Below are 22,623 nucleotides of genomic sequence, written 5' to 3' on the forward strand. Positions count from 1 at the left end.
TTGAACCGGTACTTTGGATCTGTCTTCACTAAGGACGATTCTCTCTCTCGACAAGGTCCCACATAGGAGATTGGTGGGCAAAATTAGAGTACATGGTATTGGAGGTAGGGTACTGACATGGATAGAAAGTTGGTTGACAGACAGAAAGCAAAGAGTGGGGATAAATGGGTCCCTTTCAGAATGGCAGGCAGTGACTAGTGGGGTACCGCAAGGCTCGGTGCTGGGACCGCAGCTATTCACAATATACATCAATGACTTGGATGAAGGGATTAAAAGTACCATTAGCAAATTTGCAGATGATACAAAGCTGGGTGGCAGTGTGAACTGTGAGGAAGATGCTATGAGGTTGCAGGGTGACTTGGACAGGTTGTGTGAGTGGGCGGATGCATGGCAGATGCAGTTTAATATGGATAAGTGTGAGGTTATCCACTTTGGTGGTTAGAATAGGAAGGCAGATTATTATCTGAATGGTGTCAAGTTAGGAAAAGGGGACGTACAACGAGATCTGGGTGTCCTAGTGCATCAGTCACTGAAAGGAAGCATGCAGGTACAGCAGGCAGTGAAGAAAGCCAATGGAATGTTGGCCTTCATAACAAGAGGAGTTGAGTATAAGAGCAAAGAGGTCCTTGTGCAGTTGTACAGGGCCCTGGTGAGACCGCACCTGGAGTACTGTGTGCAGTTTTGGTCTCCAAATTTGAGGAAGGATATTCTTGCTATTGAGGGCGTGCAGCATAGGTTAATTCCCGGAATGGCTGGACTGTCATATGTTGAAAGACTGGAGCGACTAGGCTTGTATACACTGGAATTTAGAAGGATGAGAGGGGATCTTACCAAAACGTATAAGATTATTAAGGGGTTGTTCACGTTAGAGGCAGGAAACATGTTCCCAATGTTGGGAGAGTCCAGAACCAGGGGCCACAGTTTAAGAATAAGGGGTAGGCCATTTAGAACGGAGATGAGGAAAAACTTTTTCAGTCAGAGTTGTGATTCTGTAGAATTCTCTGCCTCAGAAGGCAGTGGAGGCCAATTCTCTGAATGCATTCAAGAGAGAGCTAGATAGAGCTCTTAAGGATCGCGGAGTCAGGGGGTATGGGGAGAACGCAGGAACGGGGTACTGATTGAGAATGATCAGCCATGATACCTGCATGCTTACTTTCAGTGACTGATGTACAAGGACATCCAGGTCTCGTTGCACTTCCCCTTTTCCTAATGACACCATTCAGATAGGAAAAGGGGACGTAGAACGAGATCTGGGTGCCCTAGTGCATCAGTCACTGAAAGGAATCATGCAGGTACAGCAGGCAGTGAAGAACGCCAGTGAAGAATCTGCCTTCTTGTTCTTGCTACCTAAGTGGATAACCTCACATTTATCCCCATTATGCATCTGCCATGCATCTACCCACTCACCCAACCTATCCAAATCACCCTGCATTCTCGTAGCATCCTCTTCACAGTTCACCCTGCCTCCCAGCTTTGTGTCATCTGCAAATTTGCTAATGTTACTTTTAATTCCTAAATCATTAATAAATATTGTAAATAGCTGCGTTCCCAGCACCGAGCCACACGGCACCCCACTAGTCGCTGCCTGCCATTCTGAAAGAGACCTGTTAATTCCTACACTTTGTTTCCTGTATGCCAACCAATTATCTATCCATGTCAATACTCTCCCCCCGAATAACATGAGCTCTAATTTTGCCCACGAATCTCCCGTATGGGACCTTGTGAAAGGCTTTCTCAAAGGACCACCAATGCATCCACGATTTCTAGAGCCATCTCCTTGAGTACCCTGGGATGCAGACCATCAGGCCCTGGGGATTTATCAGCCTTCAGTCCCACCAGTCCACCCGACACCATTTCTTGACTAATGTGAATTTCCTTCTGTTCCTCCATCACCCTAGATCCTCTCTCCCCTAGTAGTTCTGGGAGATTGTTTGTGTCTTCCTCAGCGGAGACTGAACCAAAGTACCTGTCCAACTCACCTGCCATTTCCTTGTTTCCCATAATAAATTCACCTGTTTCTGTCTTCAAGGGATCCACATTTGTCTTACCTAATCTTTTCCTCTTCACGTACCTAAAGAAGCTTTTACTATCCTCCTTCATATTCTTGGCTAACTTACCTTTGTACTTCATCTTTTCTCCTCGTATTGCCTTTTTAGTTACCTTCTGTTGTTCTTTAAAGGTTTCCCAATCCTCTGGCTTCCCGTTCATCTTTGCTGTAGTATATGCCTTCTCGTTTAGACAATTCGATCCCAAATGTACTTTTAGGGCCCAAAGCCCCTGATGGATGCTGACAGGTGACGTCCCGCTCCTGATGGAGCAGAATTAGGCCATTCGGCCCATTGTCTACTCCACCATTCAATCGTGGGTGATCTATTTCTCCCTCCTATCCTCATTCTCCTGCCTTCTCCCCATAACCCCTGATACACCATATTAATCAAGAATTTATCTATGTTTGCCTTAAAAATATCCATTGACTGCCTCCACAGCCTTCTGTGGCAATGAATTCCACAGATTCCACAGGGCGGCACGGTAGCGCAGCGGTAGAGTTGCTGCTTTACAGCGAATGCAGCGCCGGAGACTCAGGTTCGATCCTGACTACGGGTGCTGCACTGTAAGGAGTTTGTACGTTCTCCCCGTGACCTGCGTGGGTTTTCTCCGAGATCTTCGGTTTCCTCCCACACTCCAAAGACGTACAGGTTTGTAGGTTAATTGGCTGGGTAAACGTAAAAATTGTCCCTAGTGAGTGTAGGATAGTGTTAATGTACGGGGATCGCTGGGCGGCACGGACTTGGAGGGCCGAAAAGGCCTGTTTCCGGCTGTATATATATGATATGATGATGATATGATTCACCAACCTCTGACGAAAGAAATTCCTCCTTATCTCCTTCCTAAAAGAACGTCCTTTAATTCTGAAGCTATGACCTGTGGTCCAAGACACTCCCGCCAGTGGAAACATCCTCTCCACATCCACTCTATCCAGGTCTTTGACTATTCAGTAAGTTTCAATGAGGTCCCCCCTCATCCTTCTAAACTCCGGCGTGTACAGGCCAAGTGCCATCAAATCCCCATCCATGTGTAAACACACTCATTCCTGGGTGCTGACAGCTGAAGCCCTGCCCTAGATAGGTGCTGACATGTGAGGCTCTGCTTCTGATACACAGCACCCAACATGGTCCACCCCTGTGTTTCCAGTCCAGACCCGGCACCCCAGGGTGTCGGCACCAGAGGGCGCTCTCAGGCGAGGGTGAGGGTATCAGCTCAACACTGATGAAGTCAGCTCAGACTGGACCGTGGGTTGTGATCATTGCATTACACTGGCTCCACATTCACAATCCCTGCTGCACTGTGGGACCGGGTACAATTTATAATGTTTACAAACCTCATTTCAGGTGCCCATCCCAGTATGAGAGACGGGGAGGTGATCAGGAGAGTTTGTCTTAACTGGGAAAGCAATCACTGTCACAAACAGCTTGAGATCAAGGTGAAACACTGCAAGGGGTTCTTTGTGTATCGGCTGGTACCCATGGGGTGCTGTAAGAACGTGTATTGTACAGGTACGTCCCTGTTCTTCATGACGCATCTGGGAGGCTGTGGGGTAAATCCGGGAATTGCCCAAACAGCAATTTTCCAAACCGATCCGTATTTGTGACAGTTCACAGTCCCACACCGACTGTCTGAACCAAACCACCGGGGCCTGAACCCCACCACGTCACTGACCCCAACACACATGCATGATGGCCACTGGCCCAGCTCACCCACCCACCCATTGCCCCACCCTGTCCCAGCTCACCCACCCACTCATTGCCCCCACCCTGTCACTGACCCACCCATTGCCCCACCCTGTCACTCACCCACCCACCCATTGCCCCCACCCTGTCCCTGACCCACCCACCCATGGCCCCACCCTGTCACTCACCCACCCACCCATTGCCCCCACCCTGTCACTGACGCACCCACCCATTGCCCCCACCCTATCACTGACCCACCCACCCATTGCCCCACTTGGGGTGGGGTGGGGTGAAGGTTGGGGTGGGGTGAGGGTTGGGGCGGGGGTGGGGTGAAGGTTGGGGCGGGGGTGGGGTGGGGTGAAGGTTGGGGCGGGGGTGGGGTGAGGGTTGGGGCGGGGGTGGGGTGAGGGTTGGGGCGGGGGTTGGGGTGAGGGTTGGGGCGGGGGTTGGGGTGAGGGTTGGGGCGGGGATGGGGTGAGGGTTGGGGCGGGGGTTGGGGTGAGGGTTGGGGCGGGGGTGGGGCGGGGGTGGGGTGAGGGTTGGGGCGGGGGTTGGGGTGAGGGTTGGGGCGGGGGTGGGGCGGGGGTGGGGTGAGGGTTGGGGCGGGGGTGGGGTGAGGGTTGGGGTGAGGGTTGGGGCGGGGGTGGGGCGGGGGTGGGGTGAGGGTTGGGGCGGGGTTGGGGTGAGGGTTGGGGCGGGGGGTGGGGTAAGGGTTGGGGTGGGGGGACGTTAGGTTTTTTTGTTGCGTGCGATCCAGTCAGTAAATAGATTATACATGATTACATTCAAGGAGTTCACATTGTATTGATACCTGATTAAAGAAATAACATTTTGTGCAAGATATAGTAAAATCCGATTAAAAATCGTCTGAGGGTCTTCAATGAGTTGTTGTTCGGTCAGGGCCACTTCTTGTTGGCAACAGGATGATTCAGTCGCCTGATAACAGCTGGGAGGAAACTGTTCCTGGATCTGGAGGGGTGTGTTCACACTTCTGTACCTCTTGCGTGATGGGAGAGGGAAGGAGAGGGAGTGTCTGAAGTGAGACTGGTCCTTGATCGTGTTGGTTGTCTTGCCGAGGCTGCGTGAAGTGTAGATGGAGTCAATGGTATAGAGGGCCGAGAGACTGGCGGAGAGCATGGGGCAACGGCTGGAATGATGGAGTGGAGGGAGAGTGGAGCAGAGCAGATTGATGCGGGCGAGGGCTGGACACTCCCCAACAACTGCTGGTCTACATCGGTCTCCTTCCATCCCCACTCCACCCACTGTCTGTTCACACTTTATTACAGATCCAGCCTCCGTACCAACTGAGGAACCCCAGGAAACAACACCCGAACCCCGGGAGGATTTGTCCACTGTCCCAGAACCAGATACAAGCTCAGGTATCGATGGAGGGATCATTGGAACAAGTTCTTGCACCAAACCTTCACGGGAAAGAGTAGGATAGGGGGACAAAAAATATTGACACAGGGGAGAGGGAGGAGAGAGTAGGGGTTGAGGGGATCTGGAGTGAGAGGAAGGCGATGGTCGTCCTTAGACAGGGAGGATGGCGTGTGGAGTGGGGAGGATTAGGTTTGGATCGGGGGGAGGGCTCTGGAGTGGAGGGAATGGAGTCTGGTGTAGAATGTCTTGGGTGAGGAGTAGGGGTGTGGAGTGAGGGGAGAGGGTCTGGAGTCAGGGGAGAGGGTCTGGAGTGGGGGGATGGGTCTGGAGTAGGGGAAGGATAGAGTGTAGGGTTGACGGTGGTGAATGTGAGGTGGGAAGAGCACGCAATGTGAGGTAGGGGGAAAGAGGAGGGAGTGTGGGGTTAGGGAGGGGGTGTGCTGGAGGTGAGGAAAGAGCTTGCAGAGGGGTTGGTGGGTGGAGTGAAGGGAGTGAGGGGTGAGGCTAGATGGAGAGGGTGTTGGGGGAGGTGTGGGGTGAGAGTGGATGCAGAGGGGGATGGGGGAGGTGTGTGGGGTGAGGGTGCAGGACGAGGGATTTGGGGAGTAGAGAGTGTGGGGTGGGGAGGGTTGAGGGCGGGGTGAGGGAGGAAGGGGCGTTGAGTGAGGGAGGAGGGAGCACGGGATGGGAGAGGACAGTGTGGTGTTGGGGGGAAGTGTAAAGTGGGAATAGGAAGGAGTCTGGAGTGAGGGGGGTTGGAGAGAGGGAGAGGGAATGCAAGGGGAGGTGTCAGGATATGCGGTGCAGGAAAGGCTGGATAATTGGGGTCACCAGAGACTGGTGTCGCCGTGTACTTCGGACACCTTCCATCCCACAGAGCTGCTGCATTATTTCCCCACTACACCCACTGTCTGTCCACACTTTATTACAGATCCAGCCTCCGTACCAACTGAGGAACCCCAGGAAACAACACCCGAACCCCAGGAGGATTTGTCCACCGTCCCAGAACCAGATACAAGCTCAGGTATCAAGGGAGGGATCATTGGGACAGGGTCTTGCACCAAAGCATCATGCCAGTGGGGGAAGAGTAGGATTGGGAGACAAGAGGACCATTGGCACCAGGGAGAGTGAGGAGAGAGTAGGGGTTGAGGGGATCTGGAGTGAGTGGGTAGTGTGGAGTGGGGGAAGAGTGGGATGGGTTCCGGAGTGGGGAGAGTTGGATTTGGAACGGGGAGGAGGCTCTGGAGTGGGGAGGTGGAGTCTGTAGTGTGGGAGGAGGGGGTCTGGAATGATGAGTAGGGGTCTGGGGTGTGGGGAGGATGATGTTTGGAGCGAGGGGAGGGGTCTGGATAAGAGGGAGGATAGAGTCGGGTCGGTGGAGTTTAACGTGTGGGGTGGGGAGAGGATGGATTCAAGAGAGTTAGATAGAGCTCCAGGGGCTCGTGGTATCAAGGGATATGGGGAGAAGTGAGGCACGGATTACTGATTGTGGACGATCAGCCGCGATCACAGTGAATGGCGATGCTGGCCCGAAGGGCCGAATGGCCTCCTCCTGCACCTATTTTCTGTTTCTATCTTTCTCTCCTGGACCGTGTATCCTGACACCTCCCCTTGTATTCCCTCTCCCCCACTCCAGCCTCCCCTCACTCCAGACTCCCTCCTAATCCCACTTTACATTCCCCCCCCACACCACACTCTCACCCCCCACACCACACTCTCACCCCCCAACCCCACACTTTCACCACCCCCAACCCCACACTCTCACCCCAACACACCACACTCTCACCCCCCCAACCCCACACTCTCACCCCCCCCCAACACCACACTCTCACCCCCACAACCCCACAATCTCACCCCCCCCAACACCACACTCTCACCCCCCCACACCACACTCTCACCCCCCAACACCACACCCTCACACCCCCCCCCAACACCACACTCTCACCCCCCCAACACCACACTCTCACACCCCCCCCACACCACACTCTCACCCCCCCAACCCCACACTCTCACCCCCCCCCAACACCACACTCTCACCCCCACAACCCCACAGTCTCACCCCCCCAACACCACACTCTCACCCCCTCCCACACCACACTCTCACCCCCCCCCAACACCACAGTCTCACCCCCCCCCCCAACACCACACTCTCACCCCCCCGGGAGGATTTGTCCACTCTCTCAGAACCAGATACAAGCTCAGGTATCAATGGTGGGATTGTTGGAAGAGGGTCTTGCACCACAGTTGTGGGGGGGAACTAGGATAGGGGGACGAGAGAAATATTGACAACAGGGTAGAAGGAGGCGAGAGTAGGGGTTGAGGGGATCTGGAATGATAGAGAGAGGTGGTGGCGATGTGGTGTGGGGAACAGTGGTGTGGAGTGGGGCAGGAGGTGTCTGAAATGGGAAGGAGGTGGGATGTAGTTGGGCAGGAGGGGTCTGGCGTGTAGCAGAGGTGGGCTGTAGTGGGGAGGAGGTGGGGGGGAGGTGGGCTGGAGTGGGGGGGTGGTGGTGGGGAGGTGGGCTGGAGTGGGGAGGGGGTGGGCTGAAGTGGGGGGGGAGGGGGCTAGAGTGGGGGGGAGGGGGGCTGCAGTGGGGGGGTGGGCTGGAGTGGGGGGGAGGTGGGCTGGAGTGGGGGGGGAGGTGGGCTGGAGTGGGGGGGAGGTGGGCTGGAGTGGGGGGGAGGTGGGCTGGAGTGGCGGGGGAGGGGGCTGGAGTGGGGGGGAGGTGGGCTGGAGTGGGGGGGAGGTGGGCTGGAGTGGGGGGGAGGTGGGCTGGAGTGGCGGGGGAGGGGGCTGGAGTGGGGGGGAGGGGGCTGCAGTGGGGGGGGGGCTGGAGTGGGGGGGAGGTGGGCTGGAGTGGGGGGAGATGGGGCTGGAGTGGGGGGAGAGGCTCTGGAGTCAGGAGAGAGGTTCTGGAGTGGGGGGAGGGTGGTGTTTGGAGGAGGGAGGAAGAATCTGGAGTGGGGGAGTGGTCTGGTGTAGGGGAAGGATAGAGTGTAGGGTTGATGGAGGTGAACGTGTGGGGTGGGAAGAGCACGCAATGTGAGGTAGGGGGAAAGACGGAGGGAGTGTGAGGTTAGGGAGGGGGTGTGCTGGAGGTGTGAAAGAGCTTGCAGAGTGGTTGGTGGGTGGAGTGAAGGGGGTGAGGGGTGAGGCTAGAAGGAGAGGGTGTTGGGGGAGGTGTGGGGTGAGTGGATGCAGAGGGGGATGGGGAGGTGTGTGGGGTGCGGGTGCCGGACGAGGGGTTTGGGGGAGGAGAGAGTGTGGGGTGGGGAAGGTTGAGGGCGGGGTGAGGGAGGAAGGGGCGTTGAGTGAGGGAGGAGGGAGCACGGGATGGGAGAGGACAGTGTGTGGTGTTGGGGGGAAGTGTAAAGTGGGAATAGGAAGGAGTCTGGAGTGAGGGGAGGCTGGATTAGGGGAGGTGTCAGGATACACAGTGCAGGAGAGGGCTGGATAATTGGGATCACCAGAGACTGGTGTCGCCGTGCACTTCGGACACCTTCCATCCCACAGAGCTGCTGGATTATTTCCCACTACACTGTCTGTCCACACTTTATTACAGATCAAGCCTCCGTACCAACTGAGGAACCCCAGGAAACAACAGCCGAACCCCAGGAGGATTTGTCCACCGTCCCAGAAACAGATGCAAGATCAGGTATCGAGGGAGGGATTGTTAGAACAGTTTCTTGCCTCAAAGCTTCGTGCCAGTGGGGGAAGAGTAGGATAGGGGGACGAGAGAAATATTAACCCCAGGGAGAGGGAGGAGAGAGTAGCGGTTGAGGGGATCTGGAGAGATAGGGAAAAAATGGTCTTCTAGAGTGGGGGAGAGGGTCTGGAACAGGGGTGAATGGGGTAGGGTGTCTGAAATGTGGAGGCGGGTATTTGAGTGAGGAGTAGGGGTCTAGAGTGGGGGGAGGATGGGGTTTGGATTGGGGAGAAATGGTCTAGAGTGCGATGGGAAGGGGGTCTGGATTAGGGGAGGTCAGAGCGTGGGGTTGGAGGAGGCCGACATGTGGAGGAGGGAGGGAGGAGGGGTGGGCTGGTGCGAGGAGCGTGCATGCAACAGGGTTGGTGAGATGACGGAGCAAGGGGTGAGGGTAGAGGGTGAGGGGGTTGAGGGAGGAGGGAGTGTAGGGTGGGGGTGGATGGAAAGTGGGTTGGGGAGGTGAGTGTGGTGTGGGGGGTGAGTGTGGTGTTGGGGGGGGGGTGAATGTGTGGTGTTGGGGGGGCGAGAGTGGTGTTGGGGGGGGTGAGTGTGGTGTTGGGGGGGGTGAATGTGTGGTGTTGGGGGGCGAGAGTGGTGTTGGGGGGGTGAGTGTGGTGTTGGGGGGTGAATGTGTGGTGTTGGGGGGTGAGAGTGGTGTTGGGGGGGGGGGTGAGTGTGGTGTTGGGGGGGGTGATAGTGTGGGTTTGGGGGGGTGAGAGTGTGGTGAGGGGGAGTGTGTGGTGTGGTGTTGGGGGGTTGAGTTTGTGGTGTGGGCGTGGGTGAGAGTGGTGTGGGGGGGGGGTGAGAGTGTGGTGAGGGGGAGTGAGAGTGTGGTGTTGGGGGGGAGTGTGCGGTGTAGGGGGGGAGAGTGTGGTGTTGGGTGGGTGAGAGTGTGGTGTGGGGAGGGGGTGAGTGTGTGGTGTGGGGAGGGGGTGAGTGTGTGGTGTGGGGGGGAGTGAGAGTGTGGTGTTGGGGGGGTGAGAGTGTGGTGTTGGGGGGGGGGTGAGAGTGTGCTGTTAGGGGGGGGGGTGAGAGTGTGGTGTTGGGGGGGAGTGAGAGTGTTGGGGGGGGTGAGAGTGTGGTGTTGGGGGGGTGAGAGTGTGGTGTGCGGGGGGTGAGAGTGTGCTGCTGGGGGGGGTTGAGAGTGTGGGGTTGGGGGGGGGTGAGAGTGTGGTGTGGGGGGGAGTGAGAGTGTTGGGGGGTGAGAGTGTGGTGTGGGGGGGAGAGTGTGGTGTGGGGGGGAGAGTGTGGTGTGGGGGGGAGAGTGTGGTGTTGGGGGTGAGAGTGTGCTGTTGGGGGGGGGTTGAGAGTGTGGTGTGGGGGGGAGTGAGAGTGTGGTGTGGGGGGGTGAGAGTGTGGGGTTGGGGGATTGAGTGTGTGGTGTGGGGGGGAGTGAGAGTGTGGTGTGGGGGGGTGAGAGTGTGGTGTTGGGTGGGAGTGTTGGGGGGTGAGAGTGCGGTGTGGGGGGGGGGGGTAGGAGTGTGGTGTGGGGGGGAGTGTGGTGTTGGGGGGGTGAGAGTGTGGTGTGGGGGGGTGAGAGTGTGGGGTTGGGGGATTGAGAGTGTGGTGTGCGGGGGATGAGAGTGTGGTGTGGGGGGGGGGGGTGAGAGTGTGGTGTTGGGGGGTGAGAGTGTGGTGTTGGGGGGGTGAGAGTGTGGTGTTGGGTGGGAGTGAGAGTGTTGGGGGGGGTGAGAGTGTGGTGTGGGGGGGTGATAGTGTAGTGTGGGGGGAGTGAGAGTGTTGGGGGGGGTGAGAGTGTGGTGTGGGGGGGGTGAGAGTTGGGTGTGGGGGGGGGGTGAGAGTGTTGTGTGGGGGGAGGGTGAGAGTGTGGTGTGGGGGGGTGAGAGTTGGGTGTGGGGGGGTGAGAGTGTTGTGTGGGGGGGTTGAGAGTGTGGTGTGGGGGGGTGAGAGTGTGGTGTTGGGGGGGTGAGAGTGTGGTGTGGAGGGGAGAGTGTGGTGTGTGGGGGAGAGTGTGGTGTGGGGGGTTGAGAGTGTTGTGTGGGGGGGGGGTGAGAGTGTGGTGTGGGGGGGGTGAGAGTTGGGTGTGGGGGGGGGGTGAGTGTGTTGTGTGGGGGGGTGGTGGAGTGTGGTGTGGGGGGGGGTGAGAGTTGGGTGTGGGGGGGGGTGAGAGTGTTGTGTGGGGGGGTGAGAGTGTGGTGTGGGGGGGTGAGAGTGTGGTGTTGGGGGGGGGTGAGAGTGTGGTGTGGGGGGTAGAGTGTGGTGTGGGGGGGGAGAGTGTGGTGTGGGGGGGAGAGTGTGGTGTTGGGGGGGAGAGTGTGGTGTGGGGGGGGGTGCTGTTGGGGGAGTGAGAGTGTGGTGTTGGAGGATTGAGGTGTGGTGTGGGTGGTGGTGAGAGTGTGGGGGGGGGGTGAGAGTGTGGTGTGGGGGGGGGGTGAGAGTGTGGTGTGGGGGGTGAGAGTGTGGTGTTGGGTGGGTGAGAGTGTGGTATTTGGGGGGAGTGAGAGTGTGGGGTTGGGGGCGAGAGTGTGGTGTTGGGGGGGGTGAGAGTGTGGTGTTGGGGTGAGAGTGTGGTGTGGTGGGGAGTGTAAAGTGGGATTAGGAGGGAGTCTGGAGTGAGGGGAGGCTGGAGTGGGGAAAGGGAATACAAGGGGAGGTGTCAGGATACACGGTGCAGGAGAGAAAGATAGAAACCGAAAATAGGTGCAGGAGGAGGCCATTCGGCCCTTCGAGCCAGCGACCCTGGTTCTGGGGATGGTGTCGCTGTGTACTTTGGTCTCCTTCCATCTCGCAGAGCTGCTGGATGATTTCCCCACTCCACCCACTGTCTGTCCACACTTTATTACAGATCCAGCCTCCGTACCAACTGAGGAACCCCAGGAAACAATACCCGAACCCCGGGAGGATTTGTCCACTCTCTCAGATCCAGATACAAGCTCAGGTATCAATGGAGGGATTGTTGGAAGAGGGTTCTTGCACCACAGTTGTGGGGGGGAACTAGGATAGGGGGACGAGAGAAATATTGACAACAGGGTAGAAGGAGGCGAGAGTAGGGGTTGAGGGGATCTGGAATGGTAGAGAGAGGTGGTGGCGATGTGGTGTGGGGATCAGTGGTGTGGAGTGGGGCAGGAGGTGTCTGAAATGGGAAGGAGGTGGGATGTAGTTGGGCAGGAGGGGTCTGGCGTGTAGCAGAGGTGGGCTGTAGTGGGGAGGAGGTGGGGGGAGGTGGGGGTGGGCTGGAGTGGGGGGGCTGGATTGGGGAGAGGGCGGCTGGAGTGGGGGGAGGTGGGCTGAAGTGGGGGGGAGGTGGGCTGGAGTGGGGGAGGAGGTGGGGGGAGGTGGGCTGGAGTGGGGGGAGCGGGGGCTGGTGTGGGGGAGGATGTGGGGGGGAGGTGGGCTGGATTGGGGGAGGAGGTGGGGGGAGGTGGGCTGGAGTGGGGGGAGGGGGGGCTGCAGTGGGGGGGAGGAATCTGGAGCGGGGGAGCGGTCTGCAGTGTGGGATGTGAGGTCTGGTGCGGGGGGGGGCATTGAGTGTGGGGTGGGGAGGCCAATGTGTGCGTTGGGTGGGGTTTGGGGGGAGGGAGTGCGAGGTTTAAGGGGGGTGGGAAGGGCGGGGGTTTGGGAGCGCGGGGGATTGGGGAGTGCGGGGGGGTTGGGGAGCGCGGGGGATTGGGGAGTGCGGGGGGTTTGGGAGCGCGGGGGGGTTTGGGAGCGCGGGGGATTGGGGAGTGCCGGGGGTTTGGGAGCGCGGGGGGGTTTGGGAGCGCGGGGGTGAGGAGCGCGGGGGGGTGAGGATCGCGGGGGGTTTGGGAGCCCGGGGGGGTGAGGAGCGCGGGGGGTTGGGGAGTGTGGGGAGTGTGGGGTGGGGAGTGTGGAGAGTGTGGGGTGGGGAGTGTGGGGTTTGGGGTTAGTGAGGGTGGGGTTTGGGAGGAGGGAGCATGATGTGGGGGGAGGAGGAATCCTGGGCCTTGAGTGGAGGAAGTGTGTGGGGGAAGGAGAGTGGGGTGGGGGAGGAGGAAGCAGGGGCCGGAAGAGGAGGGGTGGGTGGTGTTTGGGAGTGGGGGTGTGGGCTGAGGGCGAGGAGCGTGTGTCTGGGCATGGGGGGAGGGGTGGGCAGAGGTGAGAGAGGGTGGTGAAGGGAGGGCGGAGAGGGTGGTGGGGAGAGGTAGAAGTGTGGGGTGGGGAAGGATGGAGTCCAGGCGGATGGAAGTGGTGTGGTGTTGACAGGGAGAGTAAAGTGAGATGGAGGGTGGGGAGTCTGGAGGGAGGGGAGGCTGGAGTCGCTGGAGAGGGAATTTTAGTTCAGTTTGGTTTAGTTTAGAGATACAGTTCGGAAACAGGCCCTTCAGCTCACCGAATCCGGACCGACCAGCAATTCCCGCACATTTGAGACAATTTTCCAATTATGCCAAGCCAATGTATATGTGAACCTGTGGATTGGAGTGTGGGGGTAAAACCGGAGATCCATTAGAAAACCCACACAGGTTCCGGGGAGAAAGTACAAACTCCGTACAGAGAGCACGATCACAGGAGGACGAGGAGGGAGCGTGCAACGGGGTTGGTGGGTGGAGTGGAGCGAGGGGCGAGGCTGAATGGAGAGTGGTTTGGGAGGAGGTGTGTGGGGTGAGGGTGCAGGGTGAGGGTGGTGGGGAGGAGAGAGAGTGGGGTGGTGGAGGATTGAGCGTGGAGTGAGGGAGGAGGGACCACGGTGTGGGGGAGAGGAGGGTGTTATGTTGGTGGGAGTGTAAAGTGAGATTAGGAGGGAGTCTGGAGTGAGGGGAGTCTGGAGTGAGGGAGGCTGGAGCGAGGAGAGGGAATACAAGGGCAGGTGTCAGGATACATGGTGCAGCAGAGGGCTGGACAACTGGGATCACCAGAGACTGGTGTCGCCATTCTCCTTCCATTCCGCAGAGCTGCTGGATTATTTCCCCACTACACTCATTGTCTGTCCACACTTTATTACAAATCCAGCCTCCGTACCAACTGAGGAACCCCAGGAAACACCAGGACCCCGGGAGGATTTGTCCACCGTCCCAGAGTCAGATACAAGTTCAGGTATTGATAGAGGGACCATTGGAGCAAGTTCTTGCACCATATCTTCGTGCTCATGGGGAAAGAGTAGGGTAGGGGGTCCTGAGAGAAATATTGATACGAAGAGAAGGAGTAGGGGTTGAGGGAATCTGGAGCGAGAGGGAGGTAATAGTCTGGACTGGAGATGAGGAGATCTGGAGCAGGGTAGGTGGGTGTTTGGAGTGGGGGAGGAGGGAGTCTGGATTGGGGAAGGAAGTTTGAAATGGGATTATGAGTCTGCAGTGAGGGGAGGCAGCAAGGGGTGGGAGGGGGAATTGCAAGGGGTGGAATCCCATGGATGGGACCACTGGTCTGGAGAGAGGGGAGGCTGCAGTATGGGGCGAGGTTGGAATGCAAGGGGTGGTGTCGCATGGAAAGGAACGCTGGAGTCTGGAGTGAGGGGAGGCTGGAGTATGGGGCGAGGTTGGAATGCAAGGGGTGGTGTCGCATGGAAAGGAACGCTGGAGTCTGGAGTGAGGGGAGGCTGGAGCATGATGGAGGGGGGAATGCAAGAGGAGGTGTCCCATGGAAGGGAACGTTGGAGTCTGGAGTGAGGGGAGGCTGGATTACGATGGAGGGGGGAATGCAAGGGGAGGTATCCCATGGAAGGGAATGCTGGTCTCCATGACCAGTTCCTGAAATTCATCCTGACTCAGGCTGGGGGAGTGACGTGGAGTGACAAACATTTCAAAGGGAGAGTGGGTGAAGAGACTGGATGATGCTGGTATCTGCACAGAACCAATCCTCTAATTCCCAAACTCTTCTCCCAGTCTGATGAGCTGTTGAGGTGTTGCCACGTTCCCGTGTCTCTTTCTTTATTCCAGATCTCCCGATGTCCACGGGGGAACAGAACCATGGATCATTGACTGGAGAATCCACCCAGGAACCGTCTTCTGCCCCAGTGGGAGACACATCCTCAGGTACCAAGCCCCCTCACACATTATCACTTGTCCTCATTAACCCTGTAGACAGCTTTTGGAGAAGTCAGTGTTGCTCTGCATTGACCAACAATCCTCCTGGGATTGAGATTGGTTTAGGGAACCACATGGAGTTTGATGGTGAAGTAGATTTAAGTGGTTAGTGGGGTGGATTGTAGGCCTCTGAGATGGATTATGATCTGGGGTTTGGAGCAGGGTTAGGTTGTGAATGAGGAATAGACCAGAGCAACACAACAGCTGGTGTTATGGGCCCGAAGGAGATAAACGGCATAAAGAATGAGAAACATGATGTTCACGAGATGAGTGGGAAGTGTCTGACCTGAAGTGAAATGGAGGTTTGGCTTTATTATTGTTACTTATCCAGAGATACTATCTCATCAAATGGGACAACATTTAACATTGACAATATTACACATGGATATAACCAAGCCAAATGCAAAAGGTGAAGTGAAAGGAGAAATATGCAGAATATTGTTCTCATCATTGTACCTTTACTGTCCCTGAGTGAAATTCCAATACTGCAGTGAGGTAGGTTGGAGTATCGGGACAGTTCCCTCGCTCATGGAAAGACCGTTCAGAAGTCAGATAACGGAGGCAAAGTAGTTGTTACTGAGACTGGAGTTGTGCGTTTACAAGTTGCTGTATCTTCTGGCCAACGGGAGCAAGGAGAAGACACTGGATTGTATTGTCTGCTTTCCAGAAGCAGCTTCAGTGTAGATGGAGTCAATGGCGGGGAATCTGGTCTACATCCAAAACTGCACAATTTCTTCCTATCTAGGGCAGAGCTATTCCCAAACCAATATGCCATGCAACCTGACAGTACGATTTCTATGGTACATAGTTAGTAAGAGATGTTTGATTTGCTCAGTCAATAGAATTGGGATGCGTAAGGAAAAGGCAAAATAGAAAATTCAAAACAAAACAATTTTTTCTTTGTGTTGTAAAAATTATTTCTGTTCAATACCCTTTCTATAAATAGCAGAATATACTCATGATAGGCCTGACATTGTACATATCGTTCAAGAACACATGAACGTAACACAACGCGTACGCGCATTTGGCGTGCATGCCTTTTTTTGCTGAAAATTTGCATTACGCGCCATATTATGAATTTTGATGTAAAATTCTGAATTTTGGACATCAAAATTATGAATTTGTAAAATCAAATGTTGGGAGGTCTGCATGGAAGAGAACCCTGGAATCTGGGGTGACGGGAAGCTGGAGTCCGGGGGGAGGGAGGGAATGCAAGTGGTCCCATGTAAGGGAAAGCTGGAGTCAGGAGTGAGGGGAGGTTGGAGTATGAGGGAGGGGGGAATGCAAGGGGAGGTGTCCCATGGAAGGGAACGCTGGAATCTGGAGTGAGGGGAGGCTGGATTATGAGGGAGGGTGGAATGCAAGGGGAGGTGTCCAATTCCTCTCGACACAGGCTGTGGAGTGACAGACATTTCCAAGGGAGTGTGAGTGAAGAGATTGGATGATGCTGCTATCTGCACAGAACCAATCTAATTCCCAAACTCTTCTCCCAATCTGATGAGCTGTTGAGGTGTTGCCACACTCCTGTGTCTCTTTTTCTTTATTCCAGGTCTCCAGATGTCGACGGGGGAACAGACCCGTGGATCATTGACTGGAGAATCCACCCAGGAACCATCTTCTGTCCCAGTGGGAGACACATCCTCAGGTACCAAGCCCCTCACACATTATCACTTGTCCTCATTAACCCTGTAGACAGCTTTTGGAGAAGTCAGTGTTGCTCTGCAGCTACCAACAATCCCCCTGGGATTGAGATTGGTTTAGGGAACCACATGGAGTTTGATGGTGAAGTAGATTTAAGTGGTTAGTGGGGTGGATTGGAGGCCTCTGAGATGGATTATGATCTGGGGTTTGGAGCAGGGCTGGGTTGTGAATGAGGAATAGACCAGAGCAAAACAACAGCTGGTGTTATGGGCCTGAAGGAGATAACCGGCATAAAGAATGAGAAACATGATGTTCACGAGATGAGTGGGAAGTGTCTGACCTGAAGTGGCTTCGGTGGAGATGGAGTCAATGGTGGGGAATCTGGTCTGTGCGGTGAACTGGGCTACATCCAGAACTCCGCAATTCCTTACTATCTTAACTCCATGTTACTAAGCTCTTTATCTACTGCCTCCACACTAGTGTCATCTGCAAACTTGAAGATAGAGTTAAAGCAGACCTTTGTTGCATAGTCTCCAGTGTGCAGGGGTACAGTTAGAGACAAGGAATGCAGGACACCAGTGTTGCGAATTATGGTGGAGGATGTGTTGTCACCTATTCTCACCGATTGTAATCTAACACCAGGGAATCCAAATAAATTGACGTGCATTAATAGAAAGAGGGCAACTAGAGAGAGAATACTGACCTTCAGAAACCATCTGTCTGTCGACCAGGAGAAGGGCAGGGTCCTCAACGAGTATTTCTCCTGTTTTTACAATGGTGAAAGACATGAAAAGTGGGAACTTGGTACAGTTAATGGTGATGTCTGAATGGCAGTCCATATGTCAGTGATGCTGGACGTCCTTAGGCATATGAACCTAATAAATCTCCCGGGCCTGATCAGATATATCCGAGGATACTGTGGGAAGCTGGGGGAGAAATTGTAGGATCATCGTTAAACATGGGTGAGGTGCCGGGTGACTGGTGAGTGGCTGATATTGCACCGCTATTTAAGATGGGCTGCAAGGAAAAGCCATAGAACAGATCCTGAAATCAGTGGAAGGTAAGTTGCTGGAGAGGATTCTGAGGGATATGAAGGTTAGATTGCAAGGAATCCAGCGAGAACTAACGGACTGGAATCAGATTTCTTTTTGTGGTAGGAAGCAGAGGGTGGTGGTGGAAGGTTTGTGGATTTGTGCTGGGCCCACTGCTGTTTGTGGTTTATATGAAAGATTTAGATGAGAACGTACAAGGCATGATTAGTAAGTTTTCGGATAATACTGGAATCTGTAAGTCATATGGTGGAGAGTGAAGCTGGATATCACAGGGCAGCAGGAGCTTGTTGAGTTGTGCAAGTGCACTCTGGAATGGAGAATGACGTTTGGTGCCGATAAGTACAAGGTGGTGCATTTTCCGGAGTCAAGTCAGGAACTTCACAGTGAATGGTCGGGCACTGGGAGAGTTAGAGAGCAGCGCGACTTTTTTCCTTGTCAGCGGCGACATGGGTAATCTTTCTGTAACCACCCAACCTCCTGCTCCCTGCCTCCCACTCCAACCCTACTCGGAGTTCCCACTCGTTCCCACCTCACCTTGCCCCCCACCTCCAACGTCCTACACAGCTCCCTCACTCCCCCCGCCTCCCCCTCCCCCTCTCCCCAGACCCACCGCCATCCTCCTCTCCCCCAGACCCACCTCCTTCCCCCTCTACCCCCCTCCCATCACCCTCGCCTCCCCCTCTACCCCCTTGGGGAGAGGAGGGAGTACGGAGTGAGGTTATATGGAGAGGGGCTTGGGGAGGAGGGAGTCTAGGGTGGAGGAGGGTGGAGTGTAGAGATGGGGAGGAGGGTGTGGTATTGGGGCAAATGTAAAGTGGGATTAGGAGGGAGTCTGGAGTGAGGGGATGCAAGGAGAGGTGTCAGGATACATGGTGCAGGAGGCGGCTGGACAATTGGGGTCACCAGAGACTGGTGTCACCACGCACTTCGGTCTCCTTCCATCCCACAGAGCTGCTGGATTCTTTCCCCACTACACCCACTGTCTGTCCACACTTTATTACAGATCCAGCCTCCGTACCAACTGAGGAACCCCAAGAAACAACACCCGAACCCCGGGAGGATTTTCCCATCATCCGAGAACAAGATACACACTCAGGTATCGAGGAGTGGAATGTAGGGAGGAGGGGTGCTGGAGTGGAGGGAGGAGGGATGATGGAGTGGAGGGAGGAGGGGTTTGTGGAGGAGGGGTTTGGAGTGGAGGGAGGTAGGATGGAGTGGGGGGGAGGTGGGCTGGAGTGGGGGGATGGTGGGCTGCAGGGGGGAGGAGGAGTCTGGAGTGGGGGATGTGAGGTCTGGCGCGAGGGAGGATTGAGTGTGGGGTGGTGGAGGAAGGGCGGAGAGGGTGGTGGGCAGAGGTAGAAGTGTGGGGTGGGGGAAGGATGGAGTCCAGGAGGATGGAAGGTGTGTGGTGTTGACAGGGAGAGTAAAGTGAGATGGAGGGTGGGGAGTCTGGAGGGAGGGGAGGTTGGAGTCGCAGGAGAGTCGCTGTAAGGAAAAGCCCCCTCCCCCCCTCCCCCCTCCCCTCCCCCCCTCCCCCCTCCCTCCCCCTCCCTCCCCCCTCCCCCCCTTGCCTTCCCCTCTCCCCCTCCCCTTAAGAAGGAAATCAGGGGAGCAAAAATGGGGGCGGAGAAGGGGGTACCTTGATCCTCACGGCAGGTCGGGTGGAAGGGCGTTTCCATGGTGAATGACTGAAAGGAACATACATTAGAAAAGAGAGAGCAGGGAAGACATCGTTTCAGCCACATTCAACCTGACTCTGATCTCCTTGTTGATGTTGGGCTGTTGTATTCAGATGAAGACAACCAGTGGATTGAGATAAAGGTGACAGTGGAAGGGGAGATGAGTGAGGATGAAGTGATGGAAGCTCTCCGTGCAAAGGTGAGAAAACAGTACGAGGTGGAGGGAGAGAGAGAGAGATGGACTGAACTCCCTCACTGTCTGCCCTCACTGAAGGGAGCAGCTCCCTTACCCTCCATATTTCCTCAGTATTTTAATTCCCCTCGTTCCCCTCTCTCTCCGCTCATCCCCCTCTCTCTCCCCTCGTCCCCTTCACTCTCCCCACGTCACTCTCTCTCCCTAGCCTCCTCCCCTCTCTACCCCCCTCTGCCTCCCTCTCCTCGGTTCCCCTCTCTCTCCACCCCCGCTCACTCTCCCTCCTCCCTCCATCCTCTCTCTTCCCTCCCTCTCCCTCTCCCCCTCTCGCTCTCTCTATTTTTCCCACCCCCCCCACTCGCTCCCCCCTCTCTCCCTTCATCCCCACCCTTGCAGTTACTCACCTTTGCTCTTCTCTGGGCTTCAGCTGATGGAGATGTATGATGACCCGGACCCTGAGATTGAGCGGGTGCCGTGAGGGAGGAACCTGCGGTGGACTGACGGGGATCCAGCTGTCAACGCCCCGTCCCTCACAGCCTCGCCTCTCGCTCGCCTTGTTCACAGCGAGTCCACCCTGGGGGTGAGCTGCATTGTTGCTGCTTCCGCCTCTGCAGCAGGGAGTGGGGACGCTTGCTGCTGCTGCTGCTGCTGCGTTTGGGTTTATTATTGTCACGTGTGCTGAGGTACAGTGAAAAGCTTTGTTTTGCATGCTGTATATAAATACTATAATACTAGATATAGATATAATCAGTTCACACTCAAGTACAACGGATAGTGCAAAAGAAAGATACTAAGTGCAGTGTATAGTTCTCAGCATTGGAGCAAACACGTTCCACAGACAGACTCCAATGTCCACAGTGGGGTAGAGGTGAATCAAACAGTGGCCTAGCTTATGGAAGGAACTGGAACTGAACTAGATTAACTATGTACACAAAGTGGTTAAAAGAGCAGGTAATCTAGTAATCTTGCAGCAAGCAGGGTGGCATGGTGGTGCGGCAGTAGTGTTGCTGCCTTACTTGCACTGCAGATACCCAGGTTCCATCCCGACTACGGGTACTGTCTGTATGGAGTTTGTACGTTTTCCCTGGGACCCTGCACAGGTTTTCTCCGAGATCTTTGGTTCCTTCCCACACTCCAAAGGCGTACAGGTTTGTAGGTTAATTGGCTTAGTATAAATGTAAATTGTCCCTAGTGTGTGTAGGAACGTGTTAATGGTTTGGTATAAATGTAAATTGTCCATCGTGTGTGTAGGAAGGATGGTGTTGAGGAGCGGGGATCGTTGGTCGGTGCGGACTCGGTGGGCCGAAGAGCCTGATTCCACACTGTATCCCTAAACTAAACTAAAGCAAGCAACTCCCCTCCTAACTCCCCAAAACATAGAAACATAGAAAATAGGTGCAGGAGTAGGCCATTCGGCCCTAAGAGCCTGTACGCACCGCCATTCAATATGATCATGGCTGATCATCCAACTCAGTATCCTGTACCTGCCTTCTCTCCATACCCCTGATCCCTTTAGCCACAAGGGCCACATCTAAGTCCCTCTTAAATATAGCCAATGAACTGGCCTCAACTACCTTCTGTGGCAGAGAATTCCACAGATTCACCACTCTCTGTGTGAAAAAAAACGTTCTCATCTCGGTCCTAAAAGTCTTCCCCCTTATCCTTAAACTGTGACCCCTTGTTCTGGACTTCCCCAACATCGGGAACAATCTTCCTGCATCTAACCTGTCCAACCCCTTAAGAATTTTGTAAGTTTCTATAAGATCCCCCCTCAATCTTCTAAATTCCAGCGAGTACAAGCCGAGTCTATCCAGTCTTTCTTCATATGAAAGTCCTGCCATCCCAGGAATCAATCAATGAGGGTAGGTACAATAAATCTGGACAGATAAATGTGTAGCTGAAGAGTTGTTGCAGGGGGTAGAGATTTGGAATTTTGAACCATTGGAATCTCTTCTGGGGCAGAGATGGGTTACACTTGAACTGGAGACCAACCAATATCCTGGCAGGAAAGTTTACTGCTGGTAGTCGGGTGGTTTTAAATTAACTTTGCTGGTTTGGGGGGTGGGGGGGTCACTGCAGAACTGAGGCAGGTAAGAGGCTGGAACTAGGTATGGAAGATGATAAAGAAAGCTCACTAGGCCGGATAGCACAGCAGGATGTGACGTAGGACTGCTTTGTTGTATTTTGTTTATTAGTTTGTTACATTGTAATTGCTGTAATCATTATTATCCATTTAAATTTAACAGCGTAGGCATTCTTTATACTTTTGTGCATTGCAATTGTCTGTAACCTTGTTACATTTGGATGAAAGATAATGGTGGCAGATAAAGAAAGACATAGGCGATGAATGGATGTGAGGGATGGACTAGCAGGGAAATAAGGGAGGCGAAGTATGAAGGGATGTGAGCATTGAGATAAGGATAAATGACTGAATGGGATTTAATGGTGGCAGGACAGACGGGTGACTGCAAGGAAATGAATGACTGAAGCAAGGAGTGTGGGTATGAGGTAATGTAAAGAAAATAAGGTTTGGAATAATCCTATAAACATAGACTGCCCGATGTACTAAGTGGGCAGTCAGGTGGTTGGCTTCCTGATTGTTCCAGCCGTTGTTTGCAAATAAAGGCTTTTAACTTCTCGAAGAATTCTCCGTGTCGCCTGTCTTAATTTTGAGGATCAGGGAACCACAACAAAATTGGCGCAGCGAGCAGGGTCGGAAAGAGGCCTGTTCGAACCTTCTCTGTACTCGAACCTTCTCTGTACTCCCTCTATGGCAAGAATGTCTTTCCTCAATTTAGGAGACGAAAACTGTACGCAATACTCCAGGTGTGGTCTCACCAATGCCCTGTACAACTGCAGCAGAACCTCCCTGCTCCTATACTCAAATCCCCTCGCTATGAATGCCAACATACCATTCGCTTGCATCACTGCCTGCTGCACCTACATGCCTACTTTCAATGACTGGTGTACCACGACACACAGGTCTTGTTGCATCTCCCCTTCTCCTAATCAGCCACCATTCAGATAATAGTCTGCTTTCCTGTTCTTGCCACCAGCTTCGTGTCATCCGCAAACTTGGAGATGTTGCATTCAATTCCCTCGTCCAAATCATTAATATATATTGTAAATAGCTGGGGTCCCAGCACTGAGCCTTGCGGTACCCCATTAGTCACACGGATCCATTCTGAAAAGGACCCGTTTATTCCTACTCTTTGCTTCCTGTCTGCCAGCCAGTTCTCTATCT

At 54.8% G+C, this 22,623-nt stretch overlaps 1 protein-coding gene across 7 annotated transcripts in view; it reads left to right on the top strand.

The window, feature by feature from the left end:
- The window catches only part of LOC144611043 (uncharacterized), a 79,213-nt gene extending 57,198 nt beyond the window's left edge, over window positions 1–22,015 (top strand). For 5 of the 7 annotated variants that reach the window (XM_078430127.1, XM_078430128.1, XM_078430129.1 and 2 more), the window contains 11 exons: window positions 3,390–3,554; window positions 5,015–5,107; window positions 6,040–6,132; window positions 8,672–8,764; window positions 11,622–11,714; window positions 13,745–13,828; window positions 14,668–14,763; window positions 16,364–16,459; window positions 18,511–18,603; window positions 19,300–19,385; window positions 19,807–22,015. In XM_078430127.1, coding sequence (XP_078286253.1) covers window positions 3,390–3,554; window positions 5,015–5,107; window positions 6,040–6,132; window positions 8,672–8,764; window positions 11,622–11,714; window positions 13,745–13,828; window positions 14,668–14,763; window positions 16,364–16,459; window positions 18,511–18,603; window positions 19,300–19,385; window positions 19,807–19,857 — 1,043 coding nt within the window. In that variant the 3' untranslated portion in view covers window positions 19,858–22,015. The remainder of the gene's footprint in view (window positions 1–3,389; window positions 3,555–5,014; window positions 5,108–6,039; window positions 6,133–8,671; window positions 8,765–11,621; window positions 11,715–13,744; window positions 13,829–14,667; window positions 14,764–16,363; window positions 16,460–18,510; window positions 18,604–19,299; window positions 19,386–19,806) is intronic. The other 2 variants (XM_078430130.1, XM_078430131.1) reach the window with 2 other exon arrangements.
- The last annotated feature ends 608 nt before the right edge of the window (window positions 22,016–22,623 follow it).

The sequence above is a fragment of the Rhinoraja longicauda genome, chromosome 39 (assembly GCF_053455715.1).
Source record: "Rhinoraja longicauda isolate Sanriku21f chromosome 39, sRhiLon1.1, whole genome shotgun sequence".
Lineage (NCBI taxonomy): Eukaryota > Metazoa > Chordata > Chondrichthyes > Rajiformes > Arhynchobatidae > Rhinoraja > Rhinoraja longicauda.